The sequence below is a fragment of the Falco biarmicus genome, chromosome 9 (genome assembly GCF_023638135.1).
Source record: "Falco biarmicus isolate bFalBia1 chromosome 9, bFalBia1.pri, whole genome shotgun sequence".
Lineage (NCBI taxonomy): Eukaryota > Metazoa > Chordata > Aves > Falconiformes > Falconidae > Falco > Falco biarmicus.
This window is the reverse complement of record NC_079296.1, coordinates 9393067-9414238: the sequence shown is the minus strand read 5'-3', so window position 1 is coordinate 9414238 and position 21172 is coordinate 9393067. Positions and strand designations below refer to the sequence as shown.

The 21172-nt window shown below is 49.6% G+C and overlaps 2 protein-coding genes and 1 non-coding gene across 3 annotated transcripts; all 3 read right to left on the bottom strand.

The window, feature by feature from the left end:
* Window positions 1-1851: 1851 nt before the first annotated feature.
* ZMYND19 (zinc finger MYND-type containing 19) lies at window positions 1852-12379 on the bottom strand. The gene is made up of 6 exons (XM_056352669.1): window positions 12201-12379; window positions 11929-11988; window positions 10516-10622; window positions 5356-5496; window positions 4185-4365; window positions 1852-3158 (listed from the first exon to the last, which is right to left on the bottom strand). Exons 1-6 carry the CDS (start codon window positions 12249-12251, stop codon window positions 3015-3017), a joined length of 684 nt encoding a protein of 227 aa, XP_056208644.1. The 5' UTR covers window positions 12252-12379; the 3' UTR covers window positions 1852-3014.
* Window positions 12380-18225: 5846 nt separating this feature from the next.
* On the bottom strand, window positions 18226-21098 carry RPL12 (ribosomal protein L12). The gene is made up of 7 exons (XM_056351768.1): window positions 20940-21098; window positions 20768-20841; window positions 20270-20368; window positions 19478-19559; window positions 18926-19012; window positions 18410-18522; window positions 18226-18320 (listed from the first exon to the last, which is right to left on the bottom strand). Exons 1-7 carry the CDS (start codon window positions 20974-20976, stop codon window positions 18315-18317), a joined length of 498 nt encoding a protein of 165 aa, XP_056207743.1. The 5' UTR covers window positions 20977-21098; the 3' UTR covers window positions 18226-18314.
* On the bottom strand, window positions 19715-19843 carry LOC130155645 (small nucleolar RNA SNORA65). The gene has a single exon (XR_008824140.1). It is a non-coding gene; the product is annotated as a small nucleolar RNA SNORA65 (small nucleolar RNA).
* Window positions 21099-21172: the final 74 nt, after the last annotated feature.

The window sequence follows — 21172 nt, the reverse complement described above, 5'->3', positions numbered from 1 at the left end:
ATTAAAGGCTCAAATATCAAAAGGCAAGCGCTGAGCCCTGCAATACATTGTATTTTGGATTTTGTATTCCTTAAGCCAGTCATGATTTTTATTGGGTTTAATTGTGACTTTTGAATGTCTGGGATTGGCAATACCACCCTACTTTGATATGAAGGACTACATGGGGGGAAAGTATCAACATTTCATGGTACATTTACAAGGAGTGTGCACCCCTGTGTTACAGCCAGCATCAGGAACACTGCAGGTTCCTGACATGAGCTGTATTTGCGACTTTGCAGCTGTGACAGAAGGAAGCATCTTGGATGGAGAGTCTCTCCATCAGGTTAAGTCCTTGAGAAGTCAGCTCATTTACAAGTACCACAGAGGGCTGCTCCAAGATAAATGACCATGTAACTAACTCTGTGCTTTTAAAAATACTTGCCCATATGAGGATGTCCATGTCAGCTCAGTTTAAGAGGGGAAAGGATTTTCTTTACCAGAGCTTCATCCTCTGAAAAACCATATAGGCTGTACGAAGCGGAGCTGCCATCTCCAAGTCTAACTGGTTCTTCTGCCAGAATCATTGATCACACAGCTTCCCACATTAATCAAGAAACACTGTTCTGCAGGCAGTGGCATGCCTGCAGGACGGGACAGTTCCTGGGAGCCATAAAGTTTTCTAAGAGTCAAAATCCCTGCAGCCACTTCCCTCCTCTGGCTCAAGGACAGTCTGGAATCAGAGGTCACACACTGAAGTTAGAACCTGTGTTATTTCACCAAGCCCTTTCAGGATGTCTGGGCAAGCTGCTTTTCATTTGGTTGATGGTCTAACAGACCTCTAACCTAGCAGGCATCTTTCTTCCCGCTGCCTGCTTCAGCCCTTCCTCCTGGCCCCTTCCCTCCCACATTCACTGGGATCGGGATTGCCCCCAGCACCCACCATCCTAGTTTTGCAGACTCTTTAGCTGGAGTCTCACCCTTCCTTCAATCTCTCTACCTGCTGCTCAAGAGGAATCGGCCTGTTGCCCCATCTGCAGTCTGTCTTTGTCCTCATTTCTCATTGCAGCAACATTACAAACATTAGGACTGACCATTCTCCCTGCTCAGGGCTGCAGAAGGGTTCAAACGCTCCAAGACTGCACTTGTTTGCTAAACATGATTACTGATAATACCATGGAAAACTCGCATGACAAACAGCAGCCTTTTAAAAAGGCAAGAAAAATAGTCAATACTTCTGCCCTTTTCAATGGATTACCTCAAATAAAAAAAAAAAATCCTTGTGTCCCTTTTTATATTCACCAAAAAAACGTACAGCATTGAAAGCAAATAACTGACTGTTTCCTTAAAAAAAAAAATAATCACCCATTACAGGATAATTTGATTAAGTCCTGCTTGACTTCTTCATACTTAAGGGCATTTTAGGCTGCCTAAGCAGAAAAGTTAACAGTCTAACCATGACTTAAGAGTTGCAACTTGACAACATTTCTACCCAGTAAACTTCCAGCAGGAAGCTTCAGAAGTTCTTTGCTATTTCTCAAGATGCCTAAAGCCGAAGTATGAAAACCCACCCAAATACTAATAATTAAGAACTTCCTGTGCAGATATTAGAAACATAATATAATATTGGAAGTCCACAGCAGTTCAATTTTCTAACAAATTGAATACAAGCAAGACCAACATTGCAACATGAAGTGGCAAAGGGAATCCTGACTGAAAAATCAAAATTCCTAATGGCTTTTACAAAAAAATTTTTAAATACCTATTTCACTAAGCACTCCGAGAAAGGCTCTGCATCAAGCACTCACATTCTTCTACTGTGAAGCAAGACTAACACCTGGCACCAAATTATCCATTTAGTTCTTCAGGATAGACTCATTTGATATTCCTTATATTTCCAAGGCAAAAAAAGAAAAAGCAAAAACTTTCAGATTATGCATGACAAAACGTCTGAAAAGAAAAACAGGCATGTACTCTGCAAGTCAAATCCTCCTCCCATATTATTTTTACTCATTGCTACATAAAAAGCCAAAGTGATTCTTGGATTGATGGCATCTCTTTAGAAAATGAATAAATAACTCAAATTACCAAATATTAGATCATTTCAACATATCTGCACATCACATAGTATTTGCTATGTTTACGGGGAAGCCATGAAGGCAACCACATCCACACACAGCTGACTACCTGAGCTTCCCTACAACTACTTTATATACAAAGGTTTTGTAGTAAGAAAGCCAATTCAGCTTTCTAAAAATACTGGTTGTTAAAGCACAATCTCCAGCAGCCCTTCTCTGAAGGCAGCGACAGGCTATAGCTTGCCTGTGTGCACAGATCCCAGATGGTCCCCTACATTCTGCTCGTTTCTGGTGCACTGGTTCCTACTGAGTAGGTATTTCCAACATCCAAGTGTGACTGTGCTCTGAAAGCAGCTGGAAGGGAACGGGAGAAAGCTAGAGGGTAGACAATGATTCATTCCAACTTTTACTTTGTTTGCCCCCCTGCCCCCCCGCCCCCGCTTTTTTTTTTTAAAATATAACTTCCATGCAGAGTTCTCCAAAGTAACTGCTGATGTTGGAGCCTGCCTTCTGGCCTTGGCACTGCCACAGATACTTCTAGCCACATGGGAGGAAAAGCTTTTGCTACATGACTTTTTTTTTTTTTTTTTTTTAACTTTCAGGCCAACAACATGTTCTCATCTGAACATTACAGTTAATGAGTCCTATCAAGAATTTCTAACAAAAACTGTACATGAGTTTACAAATGTATTAACATATAAATAATGAGAAGCTTCCTGCCTGGAGCCTCCACAGTAGTCTTTTTGCTTGAGAATATAATACTGGAAGGGTAGACCCAATCCCTTTCCACAGCACCAGTCAGAGCTGGCTTAGTCCAGTCAGCCATTCTGCTCAAGCATCACAGGGTTTTTCTTCTTCAGTGCCTCTGGCTTCAATAAGCAGCCTGTCATTACTGTGCAAAAGCAAGAGTCCAATGCCTTTGAGAAGGAATCCTGCTGCTAAGAGGCCTGTGCCACCCGGTCATCGTTCTGGTCCGAGCTCTTGCTGGAAGGTCCGTTTCTTCTCCCGACAGTGTTTCTTGTGAGCAGGCCAGTCTTTCTGCTGGCATTGTGACCCACAGTACCTCGCCACCTGGCATCGGCCACAAATGTTGAATTCACGTAACTAGGAAGAAGATAAGACAGCATTAGTGAGCCTTTTTCAGTGCCAAGGAGCACCCCTACATCGTTTGCCAAGCAGGCTTATGACCAGGTCTTTTGCATCTACCACAAATACGAGCATCCCACCATGAGCGTCAGAGCATCAGAAGGCTTTGACATGATCACATTTGTTTGCATTTGCAGTTGCTCTTGCAGAATGAGCTTAATAGACAAAGTATTTGAATGCTTCATATTTTCTCACAATGCTACTGTTCAACTTCTGTTTTCAACTACAAGCATCTTAAATGCAAAAATGATTAGGAGAGCTGTACAAGCCCAGCCATTGCCAAACTTAGTTATCCAGGAAGCTTTCATATGCAGACCCAAATAAATGGTAAAGCCCACTTTTTCAAATAGAGGGAGTTTAAGACCATTTTTGCAAACATTCCCTTCCCCAAGAAAAAAAGTGGAACAATTTTAGCCTACTCAGCATTCGTGATCACAAGAAAAGCCCTTCTTATTCATAGATAAGGACATCTGTCTGACATCTCATTCTCTGACTCTATGTGTTGCTTCATTTCATCTACCTACAGCAAAGAACTAGAACTAGCTTTCCTCCCAGTTCTCCCTTGAATAAAGGCCACTCGAATTCACCCTCTCTCATGAAAGGTTAAGCAGGTTATTTTTTGATTCCGCTACCACGCAAAATCTCTTACAATGCTTTCTCCTGTCTTACACCACTGCTTGCTCATTCCTGTTCTAGGTCCCTAGAGAAATGCTTCCACCTGTCTTTTTGTACATTCTGCAGAAATCACAGTCCTCCTCCCAGTAAATCACTGGGTCATTTACTGTTCCAATTCAAAACTACATCTAAGCAGAAAATTATCATAGCTTCTGAAGACTCATGCCAAAGAAAACCTGAGCTAAAAAGCATTATAGTTTTTAGCAAATGAATGGCACATGTAAAGCTTTACATTTTAAGGAACAAGCCCCTGGACACACATGGTAGCCTGAGTCACTACATGCTTCCTTGCAACTCTTTCGAACACACCTGTTTTTCGATCATTGTGCATGGTGGGTAGTGACATTCATAATAAGTGCATGAGTTCTCTTCCTCCTCCACAACATCCCCGTTAGCGTTGTAATATCGTGTTACATTCAGTACAGGAAACTGCTCTTCTATAGGATCTGTAGGAAGCTGTTGGATTGCCAGCCAATACAGACTTTGTTCCCTGTAAAAAAGCAAGTACAAATTTGGTCCATAAATTCATAAGCATACAGGGAAATAGAGTCCAAATTTATTATAAAGTAAGAAGGGTTAACACTGTGTTTAACGTATTGAGCCTCAGACTACACATTCTCCTCATATACTGGACATTTTTAGGGTTATTTTAGCCCAAATGGAAAAGTAAAGTTAACAAGTATCTACCAAGAAACATTTTTATCAGGCAAAATTGTTTGTGTAAATGGCTTGAGGTCTGTGTCTTAAACTCCCAGAATCGTTGGCAGCATCATTGACATTCACTACGTCTTTTCAAAATCAGCTTAATGAGCTCTGAACATCCCTATCTTATGGGTGTTGCAAGTGCTTCAAAAGAAGAGTTTAGTGTGATGTTAAGTCTATGAAGACCCATATATACCAAACTATGGAGACCCGTAGATTAACCAAAATCATACTGACATTGAGACTTCAATGTGCTTTGAGTAACATTGATGCAACATGGCATGTTGGAAGCTCCCACAACCTACTAGTGAACAGCAATGGAAACTGATCCAGGAACTCTTTCTGGTTTCAACCCAAATATGCGATTCCAAGTGTAACCATTTTGCAGCTGCTGGCTTCTACACGTTGTCTTAGAATTTTGGTGCCTGAGGATGAGAGCCACAAACCAGTAAAACCTGCAGGCTTAATTCAGCGTGCCCAGATGGCATCACTCAAGTGGAAGGGGAGGCAGGCTTCCTGTTTCACCATGGTGACAACATCTGGCACAGCGAGGTCTCTACATAATAACACCATGGGGTTAGATGGTCCCTTCACAAGTAGCATGAACCATAAGCATTAATTCTGTTCCCCAGGTGAGGAAGCTAAGGTGTACAGTGACATGTAAGTAGCCCAAGGTCCAACAGAAAAGGCTCTGCCACAATGAGAATACTAAAAGACGACAACAATTTAAGAGATTTTCAGTATTTTGATGGCAACCCTCCGCCAGACATCAACATACCTTTGTTTGCTAGAGATTTCTTCAGCTTTGGGTTTCCACCCCCAAGGAACTAGGCGCAGATTGTCTAGGCGGTTGTCCACTGTCACTGAATTCAGATGTACCACCTGAAATCCAGGAGCAATCCCTCCCCGGTGTCTCTCCCTGGAGGAGACAAAAATAACTTGAAGGTCAGTGATAAACACTACTCCACAGCTAAAAAGCAGAGAATCGCACTAATTCCAGAAGATACGCCGCATTCTAGCCTGCTGTCTGGTGGCACCAAAACAGTCACAGTAAAACTTTGCAGCCAACAGACTACAGCAGCTACTTCAGATATATGAACTGCTAGAGAAAGAGACTTGTTCCAGGAGGTTATTTCCATTATAAATGAGCCTAATCAAAAGACAATCATGGTATAGTATAATTATAAGCATATTGCAAAGAAAGTCCCAGAGATTCCAGTTACTGCAAGAGCATCTATATAATTATTGTGTCCCACAGAGTAACTTGAAAGGTGCCAATAGTCTTTTATTATTTAATAGGAAATTCTATCAGACACATTTATGCAAGTTCAGCACTGGTGTGAAGTCACAGAGTTTGTTATTTATGAAGAAATGTTTCTTAACAAGCAACAGGACAGAAGTTTCATGAAGTATGCAAATTTTTTTTGACCCTTAATTGTGTGTAATACGTGGAAAGTCTGCAGTGACTGCACGATTGACCAAGAGACAGCCAAAACCAGCTCAAAACCAAAGCAGGACTATTAGGAAGGAGGATAGCTGCACATTAAGTCCTAATGCGATTCTTCCCTACTGCCTTCTAAGAGTTTTCATTTTCCATTCCACCTTCTTTTCACCTCTCCTTTCTCTATTTCATGAAGTATCAAGTTCACTGTCAAGCACCCTTATGCCTGGACAAGTTCCTGCATCACTTTTTGCAGGAATCCCCATCCCACCTGAAATGTAAGGCTTGGACAGAAATCGTGTCTCGGTATGTTTGCTAAGCCACGACTGATTTCACAGCACACAGAGAACATACTGGCAGCAATCAAGGCCAACGTAAAACTGACTGCTCTGTCTGAGGGTTACCCAGCATTTCCTCCTAGGAGACCATTCCAACAGCTACTTAAAGCTTTACCCAAGTCTAGTTTGGATGCTGTGTCCTGTTCAGCATTTACTAAATATTTCAGTTCAAATGGCTCACCCAAATTTGATGAGTTATCATTTGCCCAAGTTAAAAAATTCCCACTTTCCCCCCCCCCCCTTTACAAAGCTCTAGCATTATCCAGCAGAACAGGGATATTAATTTCAATGTGACTGACAATGAAAAATGTTGCCTTTTTTTTTGGTCAATATCCATCCAGATATGGCTAAATTAAATACCTCCGGGGAAAGAAAAACACTTGCAATTCACATATGCCCCCAAAGTTACTAGAATTTAATGAGTAGAATTCCCTTGGAGAGGCTACACACAGCACCCACACACAGCCTGTGCTCCAGCTCATAGCCAAAGCCATTCTTCCTGTAACCACAGCCCTGCACCAGAACAGAGCATGGAGCCTCCTGCTAAGGAGTCCTTTGGATCTCCACAGAACAGGGAGATGCTCTCCCCTTTGAAGGAGAAAGGAATAAAATCCTCCTTTGGGGAGGGGGGACAACCCCAACCCCAAAAAGCAAGCAACACACAAAAGCAAATAAACTATGGAAAGGAGTCTGCTGAAATGCCCTAAAGGAAGAAAAGCTGCTTTTGGGTTGCTGAAGAGATGAAGATGAGCATCAGTTGGATATGGAGACAGGGAAGGAGTCGAGGTTCTTAGACTGAGACTAGGACAAAGTGACGAGAGATGGGAGAGGTATGAATGAGGGATCTAGGAGGAGGAGACGGAAGTTCAGAGCAAGAGCAAACTGCGCAGGAGGGGAAAGGGAGGAGGGGAGTCTAAGACTGAGTTAAGAGTTTTTTAATGAATTAGATAATCAGAGTTTAAGAAAGGCTGGAGCTGGAGACAGAATTACAAGAGGTTGTTCCCAACACCAAGAAGTCACAGCAGAGTGGCACATACCTACCACTGCTCTGCACCCTCAACCCCCACAAGCAAATACTGACAAAATCCACTACCACAGTGAGCCCGTCTTCTTAACTTTGTACAAAACCACATTCATCTACATTGCTGTCAGGCTTTCTATTACTTCATGTGACAAAGGCCAAAGTAAATGTGGGAAATTAGGCCTTGTGACGACCAGTGAAAGTGTTAACACAATACCACTTGACTGAGATGCCACAATTAGTACTGGCACGTTCAGGACAGTCCTTTTTCTCTATACATTATGAAGCAACCTATGAATGCACAAGCATGTGCTGCTCCACTCCCTAGACCTACACTTCAGAAGTGCACAGCACAGACCATCTCCAGGAGTCAATCAGAAATGTGAAGGACAGGCTCATGGAAGAACCTGCCTTGTCCCTTGCAGAAGGGGACAGAGGACAGCCTCAGTAACGCAGCCGACTCTCCTGCAGAGCCATAGCTTCTACCTCCCCCAGCACACCCAAGCTCCTACAAAGCGCCAGGCAAAACACTTAAACCAAAACTCATCAAGAGAATTAACTGGATACTGTTCTTTTTGTATTTCAGCAGCTAACTTAAGAACTGAGGCACACACTAGAAGTGCCAAGTACAGACAACAGCAATTCAAGTCAACAGGAACTGTAACTCAGTAAGTTATAGGCAGTATGATGGTAAGCACTCTAAAGGACAAAAAAAAATAAAAAAAGAAATCAGGTCTTGGATGGCTTTCTGAACATGCAGTTAGTGATACTTATGACTAATCTCTTGCTGCTGCTGTTCCCCAGGGAACATCACTACACCCAGCCAAAATACAGCAAGCTGGGATTTCTATACAGGGAACAGGGCGAGAAGATGACAGACTTACTCTGCAGGTCCCTAGCCAGAGACATTCAAATCCTGCTTTGGAGGAGCAACTGTCCACCCTGAAAACACAGCAAGCACAGGAGAGGCTGCAGGAAGTTCTTCCCAAAAGAATATCTGCAGCATTTGTGGATATTTTGCAGTTCCGTTTCCCATTTAGTACTGCAGCTCACTCTTTGTGCAGGTCAGCAGGGCTCCGAGGGAAGAGCAGGAGAAGGCCCCCTTCACTGCTGCAGCTTCGGTAGCTAACGCTTCCCGTTCTGAGGGCCTTACTATGTCAGCAAAGTTACCAGCTTAATTAAAGTATTAAATTTAAAAAAAAAAAAAATTACAAACCTGCTATACTTGCAAATAGCATCTAACACATGCCTCCTCACTTTATCTTAAACCAGAAGCATACAATCAGGTTAGTTTTTTCAGAGTGAGCTGATTTTTTGAGGTGTGTGTGGGGCAGAATGGTTAAATTACACTCCTATACCTGCAGTAATTCAATTTCCTTGCTTTTAATTTACCCAAGAAGTAGACCGGCACTGGAAAGAGTAACGACTGGTACTGCCCCTCTCTTTCAAAGGCTCCAAACCCTTCAGCATTACTCCTCCTTGCAAAGGGAAGGACCTGCCATTAAAATATGTTTCTGTTTTGTTTTCAAAGCAGTCCCCAGTGCAGGTAAGTAAAACTGATTTGTTTAGGAGGGGCAGTAGCTACACAGCAACTGAAGTCAAAAGGCTTTCTGAAGACATAGGAGACTCAGCCATGAAGGTACACTAACCTGCACTGTATCAGCTTGTAATCAAAGATCACAGCAAAACGTACACCCTCAAAGGGATCAAACTGAATTTAGAGGCAGCAGAGATATTTTGCAGTTGAAGCATTTGACTTTGCAACTTCAGAACTGCAGCTCTGCCTGCCTGGTTGTTTACACCCCCGCCTTTGTGACTCTTAAAAATCCCTATTATGGACACGATCTCAGATTTTCTAACACCAGTGTATGGTGGAGTGACACAATTTGAATTACTTAACACATTAAAATTATTTCCTAATTTAAGTTAAAATAACCAGAAGAGGCAATGACAACGGGCTTTTGTCATTTGTAATAGGCAAATAGCTGGACTGTCCTCATCAAGCAGCCTTCAACAGTCAGCTGGAATAATTCTAAGGTGTCCTTTAGGGCTACTTACAGGCAACAATTATTACTGTATGAGGTTCAGAGTCAGCAGGTAGCCAACAGTGGTTTACGCCACATGGTGTAGCCAACTTCATAACAAATTTCACTGAAGTTATATATGCAACAAGATTAAACATTAACAGATACAGGTTAAAATCCATATTTAATGAGCAGATTGTAAATAATAGTAATAGTCTCTGACATTCTTCCTGTCTCCCTCCTCTGGTACAGAGACTAGTTTGGGGAATATAAAGTAATCTCCAACGATAAAAGCAAGCACAGCTATATCAGGCACTAATTATATTTACACTTCTAAGTATAGTTTATGGAACTGAATAGAAAACATGCTTAATTTCTCAAAAAAGCTTTCAAAAGAAGTTGCAGTTCTCTTTAGCACACCCGGTCTTTTTTATAAACCCATGAACATATCAAGAAAGAGCAACGTGTTGCTCGCTGGATGAACTAGTCCCTCACAGAAGTGTAAGCTGGCCTCTGAAACTTAACAGGCAGCTACAAAGGGTATCAAGCACCAATTCTTAGAATATAGAAAATAAAATGTAGCAGTTGACATGAAGCATCACCACAGCATCACTCCAGGCAGCTCTCCAGACGGTCTAACAAAGAAACCCAAAGTTTAAGTTATCAGAAGTTCTATCTCTCTCCAGCACTCTGCCACAATTCTCACCAATGCCAATAAGACACACCTGATTATCATGGGACCGAAAAAAACCAAACTCTGTTAGTCTTCACCTACTAAATGGAGCCAGTACCCTGCTCCCCCATCCCCAATTGAAGTTTTAGTAGCATTTCTCAGATTTAAGCAGTGTCTACTTGAATAATACTCACCTATCACTGTTTTCCTTGTGTATAATGTTTTTACAGAGACTCAGCTGTTTGAGGGCTCAGTGCAAAACCAAACCACGGTAAGATCTATGGGCATCCCCTGTGCTGGGTCTCCAACTGAGCACAGCTGCAAGCCTCCTGAAAAGACTTAAACTACTACAGGCAGAGAAATAAACAGTGTACAAGTTGGCGGCAGCAAATGCCACCTTAGTGAACCCTTAAAGTATTGAGTTCTTCTTACGATACCTACCAAAGCAGCTCATGCAGGAGACGGCCAGAACCCCTTCCACGATTTTTGTCGAACGCATAAGCAAATATTTTAGCACCATTTCCATCAGCATCTACCTCCATTCGAGCCTAGAGAAAAGGGAAAGGCTGTGAGAACATCCAACACCTAGTGGCAGAGCACACGTTCCATGGGGATACGGGAAGGACCCAGCATTTAACACTTGTCTCCTAGAGGTCACTTGACCCTAATGGAATTTGAGTCGTTTCAAACCTCCAAGGGGAGCCAACCAGCTCTGCTATTGTAGTTTATGAAGATGGGAAAGGGAAGAAAGGAGGCTGTGCACAGCAGGAGCGCCGCTTGGACAAAGAACAGCGACAATCCAGTTGTGAGCCTGTAGGGCCAGGATCCATTCTCCGCTCTGGCACAGATTTTCTGTACAGCCATCAGCAAACCACCAAGGCTTTGTTTTCAGCGTTGCTTTACACCAATCTAATTAGGGGTGGCTAGTGAAAGGAGCGGGCCTGCCCTTTTTTCTCCACTGCGTAACTTTGCATTGGTGCTAATGCTCACAAACTGTACTAAGGACCAGACAAATTTAGGACACTTACGGTGTGCTGCCACTCTCAGTGATAGCACACACGCTTGCAGTGAGCTTCCACGGAGGAGGAAGGAGCAAACGTGGTGGTTTCTGGTAGCAGCACTGCCACCGCATTTAGGACTCCTAGGAGCAGCTCTGGAGTAGCCACTGCACTACAGGCACTTGGCAAAAGATGGTCCCTCCTCCGAAAAAGCCTTAGTTTGAGAAGATTTTGTAATCGAGAACTCTTTCCATTTCAAACCCTCGGTAGGATCCACTTACCCTCTTTCACTGGATGCCGAGAAAAAACATTTTCTCTGGTCCCATGGTAAGTTACTGTACAAGTTTTTCTCATTCAAGACTTTGCAGAGTGAAAATTCTTAAACTTTGCCAAACCCAGTATGACAGAAGCCTGATTACCGCTTCTCAAAAAGCATACCAATAGAGCGCTGAAAACAAAAAGCTATGTAACAAATAATTTTGGTTTAAACGAAAAGAACAGAACTTTTCCTGCTAGAAAGCATTCACGTCGCTATTTCAGTCATTTCAAACTCCCCCCCCCACCCCAGTAGGCCAAGTCGCGGGGCAGCACGCTTCCGCACGCCACACAGAAAGGCAAAAATCCCCGCAAAACGCACAAACCCACCAACCTTCAGCAACGGCCCGCGATCGCCCCCGGCCCCGGGGCGGGGGGGGCGCCCCAGGGCGGGGGGGGGGGGGGGGGGCAGCGCGAGGGAAAAGGGGCAAAGGGAGGGGGGGCTGAGGGGGTGCCCCGGGGGGTGCAGCGCGAGTAAGACTGGGCAAAGCGAGGGGGCGGCCCGGGGGGCGCCCAGCGGCGGGGGGCGGCGGCCGCTCACCTCGAAGGAGTAGCTCTCCACCAGCGGGATGTCCTGTTCGTCGATCAGCGTGTACTTGGTCTGCAACACACCGCGCCCGCCGTCAGCGTGCCCGCCCGGCCCGGCCTCCCCCGCCCCCGCCCGCCGCCCCGCACCGGCCCAGCCCCCGGCCCACCGACCCCCAGCCCCCCGCCCCGCTCCGGCCCCCTCCGGCCGAGCCCGGCCCGCACAGCCCGGCCGCGCCCCCCCAACGCCCCGCCACGGCCCGGCGCCCTCAGGCCGCGGCCGCTCACCTTGCCGGCCACCCGGCCAAGCCGCACGATGCCCAGCTTGAAGTCGGTCATGGCGGGGCCGGGCCGGGCCGGGGTCGCCGCCGCTGCCCGCGCTCGCCCCTCACAGCCCCGCGGGCGGGAGCCGCCGCTGCCACGCGCCGCCGCCTCACGCACACCCGGGAGGGGGGCGGGGGGGCAGGGGGAGGAGGAAGAGGGGGCGGGGCTCCGCAGCACCCGCCCACCCCGCCGCTCTCCCGCCCAATAGCGTCGCGCCGCTCTTTGCGACGCCGCGGGATCGTCCAATCGGTGGGCGGCGCGGCCGAACGTCACGTGAAGAAGGAGGGGTGGGGGGCAGCAGCGCGCGGGCGCGGGCTCCGCGCGCGGGAGAGGGAGGCGCGGGCGGTGACGTCACGTTCGCGGGAAGCTTTGTGCCGCCAGCGCGGGTGAGCCTGGGCGTGGGGGCAGGGCTTAAAGGGGCCGATCGCTCCCGCGGGCCCCGGTGTGTCTGTCCCCCTCCCCCGGGGGCCAGGGCTCGCGGGGCGCTCAGCCCCGCCGCCGCCGCGCTGGGTGGGTGCGTGGGCGGGGGGGCCTCAGGGAGGAGGGGCGCGCCCACGGGCAGCGCCGGTGCGTTCCCGGCCACGCGATGGACGGTACCGGCAGCCCCCGTGCTGCGAGGACCCTGCCCGGTGCCGAGACAGCGCGGCCCGGCCGGCAGAGCCGCCGCTCCCGCCGGGTCTGCTTCCCCGGTGCCGTTTGCTGCCGCCGTCCGACCGCGACCGCAAAACTCGCTTCGACGACCAGGAAAACCGGCGGTACCGGGAAGTTCATCCCCGTGTCATAGAGCCCGGGGGGCCACCAGCTTCCCTGCCCGGAGATTCCCGGAGGGACGCAGCGGCCTCGATGCCCGGGGTGGTCACGGGGAAGGTGTAACAGAGGGGTTTGAGGTGCAAGCAGGTGGATAACGGGGGGCTGGCAAAGAAGCCCCCCACGTGCAGAGTGAGAAGCTCCAGGACGGCACGGCGGTGTCCCAGAGAACACCCGCCACAGGCGAGTGGGTTCACCCAGCACTAGGAGCATCCATCCATCCAAGGCCAACGCTCAACCTGGCGATGAACCTTGGAAAACTCCGCTGCTCCCATCGCTGCGGCCCCACGGGCAATGGGAACGAAGCACCACGGCCACAGCACAGCTTTCCATCCCCCCCCACCACCCCCCCGCCACACCAGCTGAGCCACCCAGCTTCGGAGCCCGTCAGTGGGTACGTGGGCTGGGCTGGGCCCTGGCACTGCCACGGGCACCCAGCGATGGCTCCCACTGGCTGGGTGATGCTGCCCAGCAATCCCTTACCGCTGCGCCTGTGGCAATAGCGCCTATTTCACTGCAACCACCCACTACAGCACATGCCATAGGCAGGGGGGGGAAGGTTGCCCCGTGGGCCTTTGGCACCCCGCACCAAACTAACAAAATTCAGATTTTCTATCCTAAAGCAGGAAGACACAAGTCCCAAGGATTTGGCTTTTCAAGGCCCTGTTTTTCTCAGGGAACTGAGGAAGCCCCCTCTCCTTAAAGCTCATGAAGCCCTTGTTCCACCAGAGCAAAGGTCTCCCAAGGGCTCAGCGCCCCTCAGCATCCCTTTCCCTCATTTCTTCTGAAGGCACAGATCACCACAGTGGGAAAAAATCCTGCCCCTACGGAGCACAAATGCAGTTCCCAGGAAGATGGATTTTAAATGCAAAGTTAATGTAGGTTGTTCCTATCTTTATCAAGCCCTTTGCCTCCTTTTTAAGAAGGCTGGTTTGGGAAAAAAGAATTATTGGCAGGATAGCAACCTCCTTCCAAGCACTATGTTGCTTCTAGCAGAGCACGTGCCCTAAGGTAGCATGGGAAAGGTTCTGCATCCTGCCCCAAGAGAACTTCCCTGATGCAAAAGAAATCTTTTTTCCAATTATTTCCAGTGCTGCCAAGTGGGGGAGAGCCCAGAGGGCATGTGTGCTGCACAGGGCAGCCCTGGGCACCTGCGGGGCTGACGGCTCCCGAGGCTCGGGGTTCACACCAGAGCAGGAGATTCTTCTCACACCAGGGCCGACAAAACACTTCCTACAAGTTCCAACTAAAATTGCTGCTGGAAGGGGTGCTGCGATCCCCTGCTGGGCAGTGTAAGCCTTTGTGTGGCTTTGTCGTGGAATCGCTGCTGACTTTCTGCTGGAGGGGACCCAACCACCCGCCCAGGGCAGCATTACGCTGAGCTCTGTGCCGCTCCAAGGATGGAGATTCCACCACCCCTCCGCATCCCCGCTGCAGCCTGGGACCACTTGTCAGAAGATTCCCCCACTCCCCCACCAGTCTCTGACCAGAATTTGTTGCAGCCCACGTCCTGTGAGGGGTGGGAACGGTGGTGGGATGCGGAGCACGAAGGCCCGCAGCCAGCCCTGGTTCAGAGAGCATCCAAGCGCTGTTCCTAGCTTGAAACGTGGCCAACCCCAAGCCAAGGAACTAAAGATGGCAAGCGCCTGGGGTTTCAGCCACGTTTCTGTTTTTATTCCGTGCCTGCCTCAGAAAAAGGCAAGAACAGCAGGAGGAAAAGCAAACGAAAGAGCAAAGCCCAAAGATCTGCTGCGTTCTGCTTCTGTCACCTGCGCTGGCCCTATGCCAATCCCAGCTGGCAAGACTCCGGACCACGGGCACAGCTGCCCAAGCTGTGGAAAACCAGACAGGTCCGTCAGAGTTTGTAGGCAAAACCTCACAGGTTCTGCAGGGAACTGCAGTTTCTGGGGATACCTGGGTCAGGCTTTGGTCAGTCTTGGTTTAGGAAGGAGGAGGGTCCAGCTCTTCCCTCCGCACCAACAGTCACGTGCTGGGATGTAATACTGGTTTGATTTGATAGAAACTAATTTTTTGTCATGCCTTTCCCTGTTTCACTACAGCCAGCCCTCATTCTCTGTGGCCCTCAAGTCACCAGGGTGATGTACCTGCATTTCATCAGGGAACAAAGGACAAAAGTAGATTTTCTCTGAAATCATCAATGCACTGGTCAGCCCAAACCCCTGCCCCCACACATCGCCCCTCCAGCAGCCCCTGACCCCCTGCTAAATGCCCGGCCTTTCTCCAAAGGTCCTGGCAACTCTCCTCTGCCCACGGGCTCAACACGCAATTACAGAGCTGTTGCTTCATTAAACATTCCAGACAGCAGGACCACGGTGGAAAACGGACATGATTCGCTGTTTCTTTTGGCTGGCCTCCATGCTGACCTGGCGTTTTGGATCTTGCAAGGACAGGTTAGGAGAATTCTTCCCCAGGGTCCCCCCTCCATGCCGTTTTACCTGCTTCACCAGTGGGTTCCGATGGCAGCAGAGCAGATTGGAAACTGGGTCCTAATGAGAGCAGCGGTTTGTTGTTAAATCTGGGCAAATACAGATGATTCCTGAAGATCCCACTGCTAACACAATGTGCATTTTATGCTTCACAAGCAGGAGGAGACACATTCCTACAGCATGACTCCGCCACATGCACGGAAGGCTCAGCCCAAGCCTCACTCCTGGCTTGAGCTAGAGCTAACACCAGGGTTTAGCTCCACATCCAAGCAGCCCTCAACTACAGCTGCTTAGGAGTTGGAGCACCTTTTATACTAGAGAACACCACATTGCTTGCACGTACTTCAGAAATAAACATTTATTACTACAGGTGTACACCCCCTCCCATTGAGTTTGAGATGGAATTTACTTGGAGACTTGAGTTTTCCTCCTCACAGAGGCTCCAGCTCAGCCAGCACCTGGTGTGCCCGGCACAACGGCAGTCAGTGCTGCACTCAGCCAACCACCAGCTGCACCAGCTTCTTCCTACAAAGGACTCTGGCAGATCCTGGGGAATAATCCAGACCCCATCCATCAGATTTTAGCAGCCCAGCTAGTGCACATATCACACGCTCTCCTACACACCCCCGGAAGCATTAGAACTCTATTTTTCTTTCCCCAGCTCCTGCAACACACACCTCTCCAGTGCTGCTCGCTGTAGTAGAGCTCCAGCCAGGGAGTTTCTCTCTGGGGCTGAAAGTACCCTGTAAGTGTAACTTTGAGAGTTATTTGCAGAACTGAAGAGACATTGGCAAGGAAAAAGCTGATTGAGTACCGTCACCGCTTTGCAGAGGAGGAAAACACACCTCACAGAACATTTTTCCAACGCCAAGGCTCACACAACTCACCATCTTGGTAAGACCTTGATCCCCTTTCCCTTTAGAAAACTAGACCTAAATTAACATTCATGACTCCCCCCCCACCCCAGGACACCATCAGCCCTTAAGTAAACTGCAATCACAGTGCTGCTGTTCATCAGGCTTTTAGTGATACCTCAGGGTCACCTCAAGCATTCTCCTTGCCAGGGTAATTTCACTTTAACAGAGTGCTCAGCCTGAAAGCCCACACTGTCATCCCTCACTGTGCTGCCCCAGGGGAAACCCCAGCCTTCCCTGGAAACAGAACAAGGTTTCCCCAGGATCTTTGGGGGACTTTGCTTCTATCTGCACCCCACAGCTGTACCAGCTGGACAGAGCTCTCAGGTGCCAGAACCAAATGTCAAGTATCTTGATGTACAACAATTCCAAGCAGCGCCTGAAACACACAGGCACCTCCGCAGAGGTTAAGCAGATAAATGGGCTGAGCCCACGGGCTCCTTACACCCTCAGCACTGGGCGAGACCCCTAAGGTGGTGCTGGCAAGGCCCTTAAGTTTTACCAAGAAACGCTCATTTTGAATAAACAAGGCTAAACCTTTCACTCTTTCCTCACTGTGCTTTTCAACAGCTGTACTCACACCCCTACCCTGATCCATACCGTAAGGGGCACCGGCGCCTCTCACCAACAGGCATTCTCTCCAGTAAGCCAGTTGCCTTTCCTTCAGGAAGGTGCCCTTAGTAGGGGAAACTCCTTTTGTCCGCAAGTGGCAGCTCTCCAGCAGCAGGCTAGGTCAGCACTCCTGCAGGCTGCAGTCATTTGCAGGAACAGCCACAACACTCACCACTAATCGCAAGTTTTGCGGCTCAGCCCGGTTTTGGAGCCCATTTCCTGACAAGCAGCAGCACTGGATTTACAGAATGCCCATGCCAAAAGAAATGCAAACACATAAACCAGCTTTTTTATTTCAGAGAATACATCAGGACCTGGAGCAGATGATGCAGAGGGGCTATAGGCTTTGCTTGCCCCGCTCCCCCAGTTTCACCGTTCAAGGGATCAGGAAAAGCATAAGACAGGGCCCTGTTACAACACCCTGAAGCAGAGAGGACCACAGGGTCCCACCTGCAACCAGCATACCTGCTCCTCTTCAGCGATGAAATAAAATACAATAGTTCAGCTCAAGGACTAGGATGTGTTTACTTCTAGCCACCAGAAGAAAAATCCAGTGTCCTCTGCTCTAAGGCAGAAGCTGAGCCATGAACCCAATCTGCTCTGCAACAGACCACCACGGTGTCACCTACACCAGAGGTTCTTCCTGGTAGCAAGGCACCGGAGGGAAGGGCAAGGTCCCTGTGCCAGGCACACAGAGCTCTCCTGGCTCCTGCGGTCCCTGGGAATGCTGACTGCACAGCCACACCTTTGATTTTATTTCCCACAGGGAGATTGTCGGAGCCCTTCCATCCTGCAAGCCCACGCAGCTGCCTGCTGACTCCCCCAAACTAGGATGGGGGAGAGAATCATAGAAGTGAGAGAACTTGTGGGCTGAGATAAAGACAGTTTAACAAGCAAAGCAAAAGCTGCGCTTGCAAACAAGGAATTCACAAGCTGTCTGCGCGGAGCTGCACCTTTGGCACTGGCAAGAACAGAGCTCACAAAACTTTCCATGGGCCACAAGCTACTAGTGGTCTGCTCTTCACTGGAGTACTGGCTTGAGGAAGCTCCGCTTCTCCAAACTCAGCGTTGCCACAAGCCAAGGATTTCAGGGCAGCAAATGTGAAAGGGATTATCTTCTAGCTTTTTGTGGAACCATCAGGCAGGCCCCTTCCAAATCCCACTATTCGCACAGCGCAGGACAAGGACAAAATTAAGCCAGCAACACCCTTTGCAGACAACTGGGTCTTTTATTGAGTATTTAAGGTTCTACAAAAGACTTAAAAGAGGCCTCATATGGCTACTTCTTTTCTGTAGTCTTAGCTCTGTTGAAGGAAACAAATACAGCTCATTAGTAGAGTCTCTTAAGTAAATCATCTCATACAGCAAGTTTCAGTCAGAGATGGATACTTACAGCTGGGCACTCAATTGCACCATTATTGATATCATCAATGATATCATGTGGGTGCCTGCCATCAATGCTGCAGCCCACAGACTGGGCAGTTCCAAGAATCTCCTTGATTGTCCCTGCAGTGGGAAGACACAGCTTGTCAGTGCTTTACCACAGGAAAAACTGAAGAACACCTAGAGAACTTAGCTATTCACACCCCTCAGCTGTCCCACCCCACCCTGTGGTTTGCAGGCTGTCACCACGGGGTTTCAGCAAGCCGCTTCAGCCAGGTTTAGTGTACTGGTTTCCCAGGGAATGCACCAGAAAGCGCCCCGTGAACCTTTCACCATCCTGCACTACCTTTGCCAGAAGGTAGGAGGCTGGCTGTGGCTGTTCCTCCTGTGTTCAGTGCCCAAGCTGCAGGAGGAGCTCCACCCCACCCCCAGCTATGGGACCCTCCCAGGAACCAGCAGAACCTGGCTTAGGCCCTTGGAACAAGGACAGGGAGGACTCTGTGTGACCCCACCACCCCTTCCTTACCTGACAGCTCTCGAGCCAGGGATCTGTGCCGCATCTGCCGTGCAATGTTCACTATCTCATCAAAGCTGACGCTTCCACTGTGCTTAACTATGAAGCAAAGCAATTGCACCAGTAAGTTACCAGTAAGACAGACACAGGCACTTCCAGTTCCCCATGCTTTGCTAGAGAAGCACCATTCCCAGCACTCCAACCACATGGAAACCAGAGCTTACAACTACAGCAGGCTGCGGTCAGCATGCCTGTCCACAGGCTTTAGCACAAAGCTACCCACAAGAACAGCCATTTCATAAGCTGGTGTTTTCTGTCAGCTCAGCTCTGGACTGTACCAGTCCCTGTGTTACAAGACCAGCACACTGGCTGCTCTTACCCCATCTTCCAAGAAACTGAACTCTGCTGGTGTACAAGCTGTTGTCTGTACCCCAACACTTTATGTCAGCAGCTCAAGATACAGCCCCACAGCACCCATTTGCCAGCTGAATAATCTAGGAGGCAGATACAATTCCCCTCATAGCTCCCAGACACATTCACAGCTACAGCCAGATGAAAACTTACTGTTTTTCTGCTTCTTCCTGTCACGAGGAGGCTCCTTCAGAGCTTTGATAATCAGAGCAGAGGCAGAAGGAACAACCTCTATCTAAATGAAAAGAGATTAATTTCTCCCCCCTTTAAGCAGAAGTCAGTAGCTAACAAAGACACACAACCGAGCATTCAGCACCTGGGAAGCTGATCGCCAGAGCACCATGTTTTCAGTTCACTCACTAGTACAAAAGGCCTTTTTGTGATGCAGAAACTTGTTCCCAGCCTTTCGGCACAGGCCCCCCCACAGCCACGAGAGGCCTGTTTCCTTGACTGGGGCTTGCTCTCAGCTCACCACTGGAATATACCAGCCACAGAATTCAGGACAGGTATAGTGGCGGGTGGCTACAGGATTAATTAAGGAAGCTTTTTATAATTTTTATGTTGCTTAGAAGAGTTTTTTCCTGGTCAGACATTCTGTAGAACAAACAGTTATCTGCAACAGGATAAATGATCAGCTTTGGCACATGAGCAGCTCTCTCCCCAGTTGCCAGCAGACCGGGAACCTTCAGCCTGGTAAGGCCCAGGGTTCATACACAGCACACCCCAGCAGCTTCAAGCCGGAGGTGCTCAGAACACTTGCACAAGCGTTTTAAGGTCTTTCCCGAAGACCCCCACACATTCGCTGTGTGGAACTCATTTTATCCACCTCGGAAGGATGAAGGGCTGAGTCGACCCTGCCGGGATTTAGGCTCGTGGCCTGAGCAAGCGGAGCTTGTTTGCGCCCAACACTTGCACCACCGAGCCGTCCCTTCTGGCGTTCAGTACCTGCGCTTGCCTGTTCTGAATGGTGAGCTTCACCGTGATCCTCAGCCCCTTCCAGTCACCCGTGGCCTTGGCAATGTCATCACCCACCTTCTTGGGAGACTGAAACCAGAAACACGTGTTACCGGGGCAGAAACGTCACCTGGGCGAAAGCAGAGAACCCCTGTGCCACCCACCTCACCTTGTGCCCCCACGACACACTGCACCCCGAGGCCTCCCCCCCGCCCCGAGGCCTCTCTTCTCTCCCCCCACATTCCCCCTCCCCCCCCCCCCCCGCGGCCTCTCCCCCCCGCCCCGAGGCCTCTTCCCCCCGCCCATTTCCCCCCCCGAGGCCTCTCCCCCCACCAATTCCCCCCCCGAGGCCTCTTCCCCCCCCCCCCACTGCCCCCCCCCGAGGCCTCTTCCCCCCCCCCCGGCCTCTTCCCCCCACACACACATTCCCCCCCCCTCCCCCCCCCCCCCCCGAGGCCTCTGTCCCCCCCCCGCCGCCGCGGTACGTACCAGACCGAGGGGACCGATCTTGGGGGCCAGAGCGGAGGTGGCGCCGACCTCCCCGCCGGTGCAGCGCAGGTACACTGCGGGCACAGCAACGCGCGTCAGCCCCGCTCGCCAGGCCAGGCCCGGCCCGGCCCGCCCCGCCCGCTCCCCCGCCGCCCCCCCGCCCGGCACGTACCGACTTTGATCTCGTTGGGGTCGAACTTGGGCGGCATAGCGGCGGGTGATGGCAGATGGAGGCGGGTGGCGGCGGATGGAGGCGGATGGCAGCTGCCACGGCCCACGGGGACACAAGAAAAGAATAGGCGACTCGCGCGGGCCCAGCATATACCCGCCGAGATCTCGCGGGAGCTGGGGCGCGCGTTCCCCGCCTCCGCGTAGGCGGGGCGGGCGGCCTTCCCGCCTGGGGGC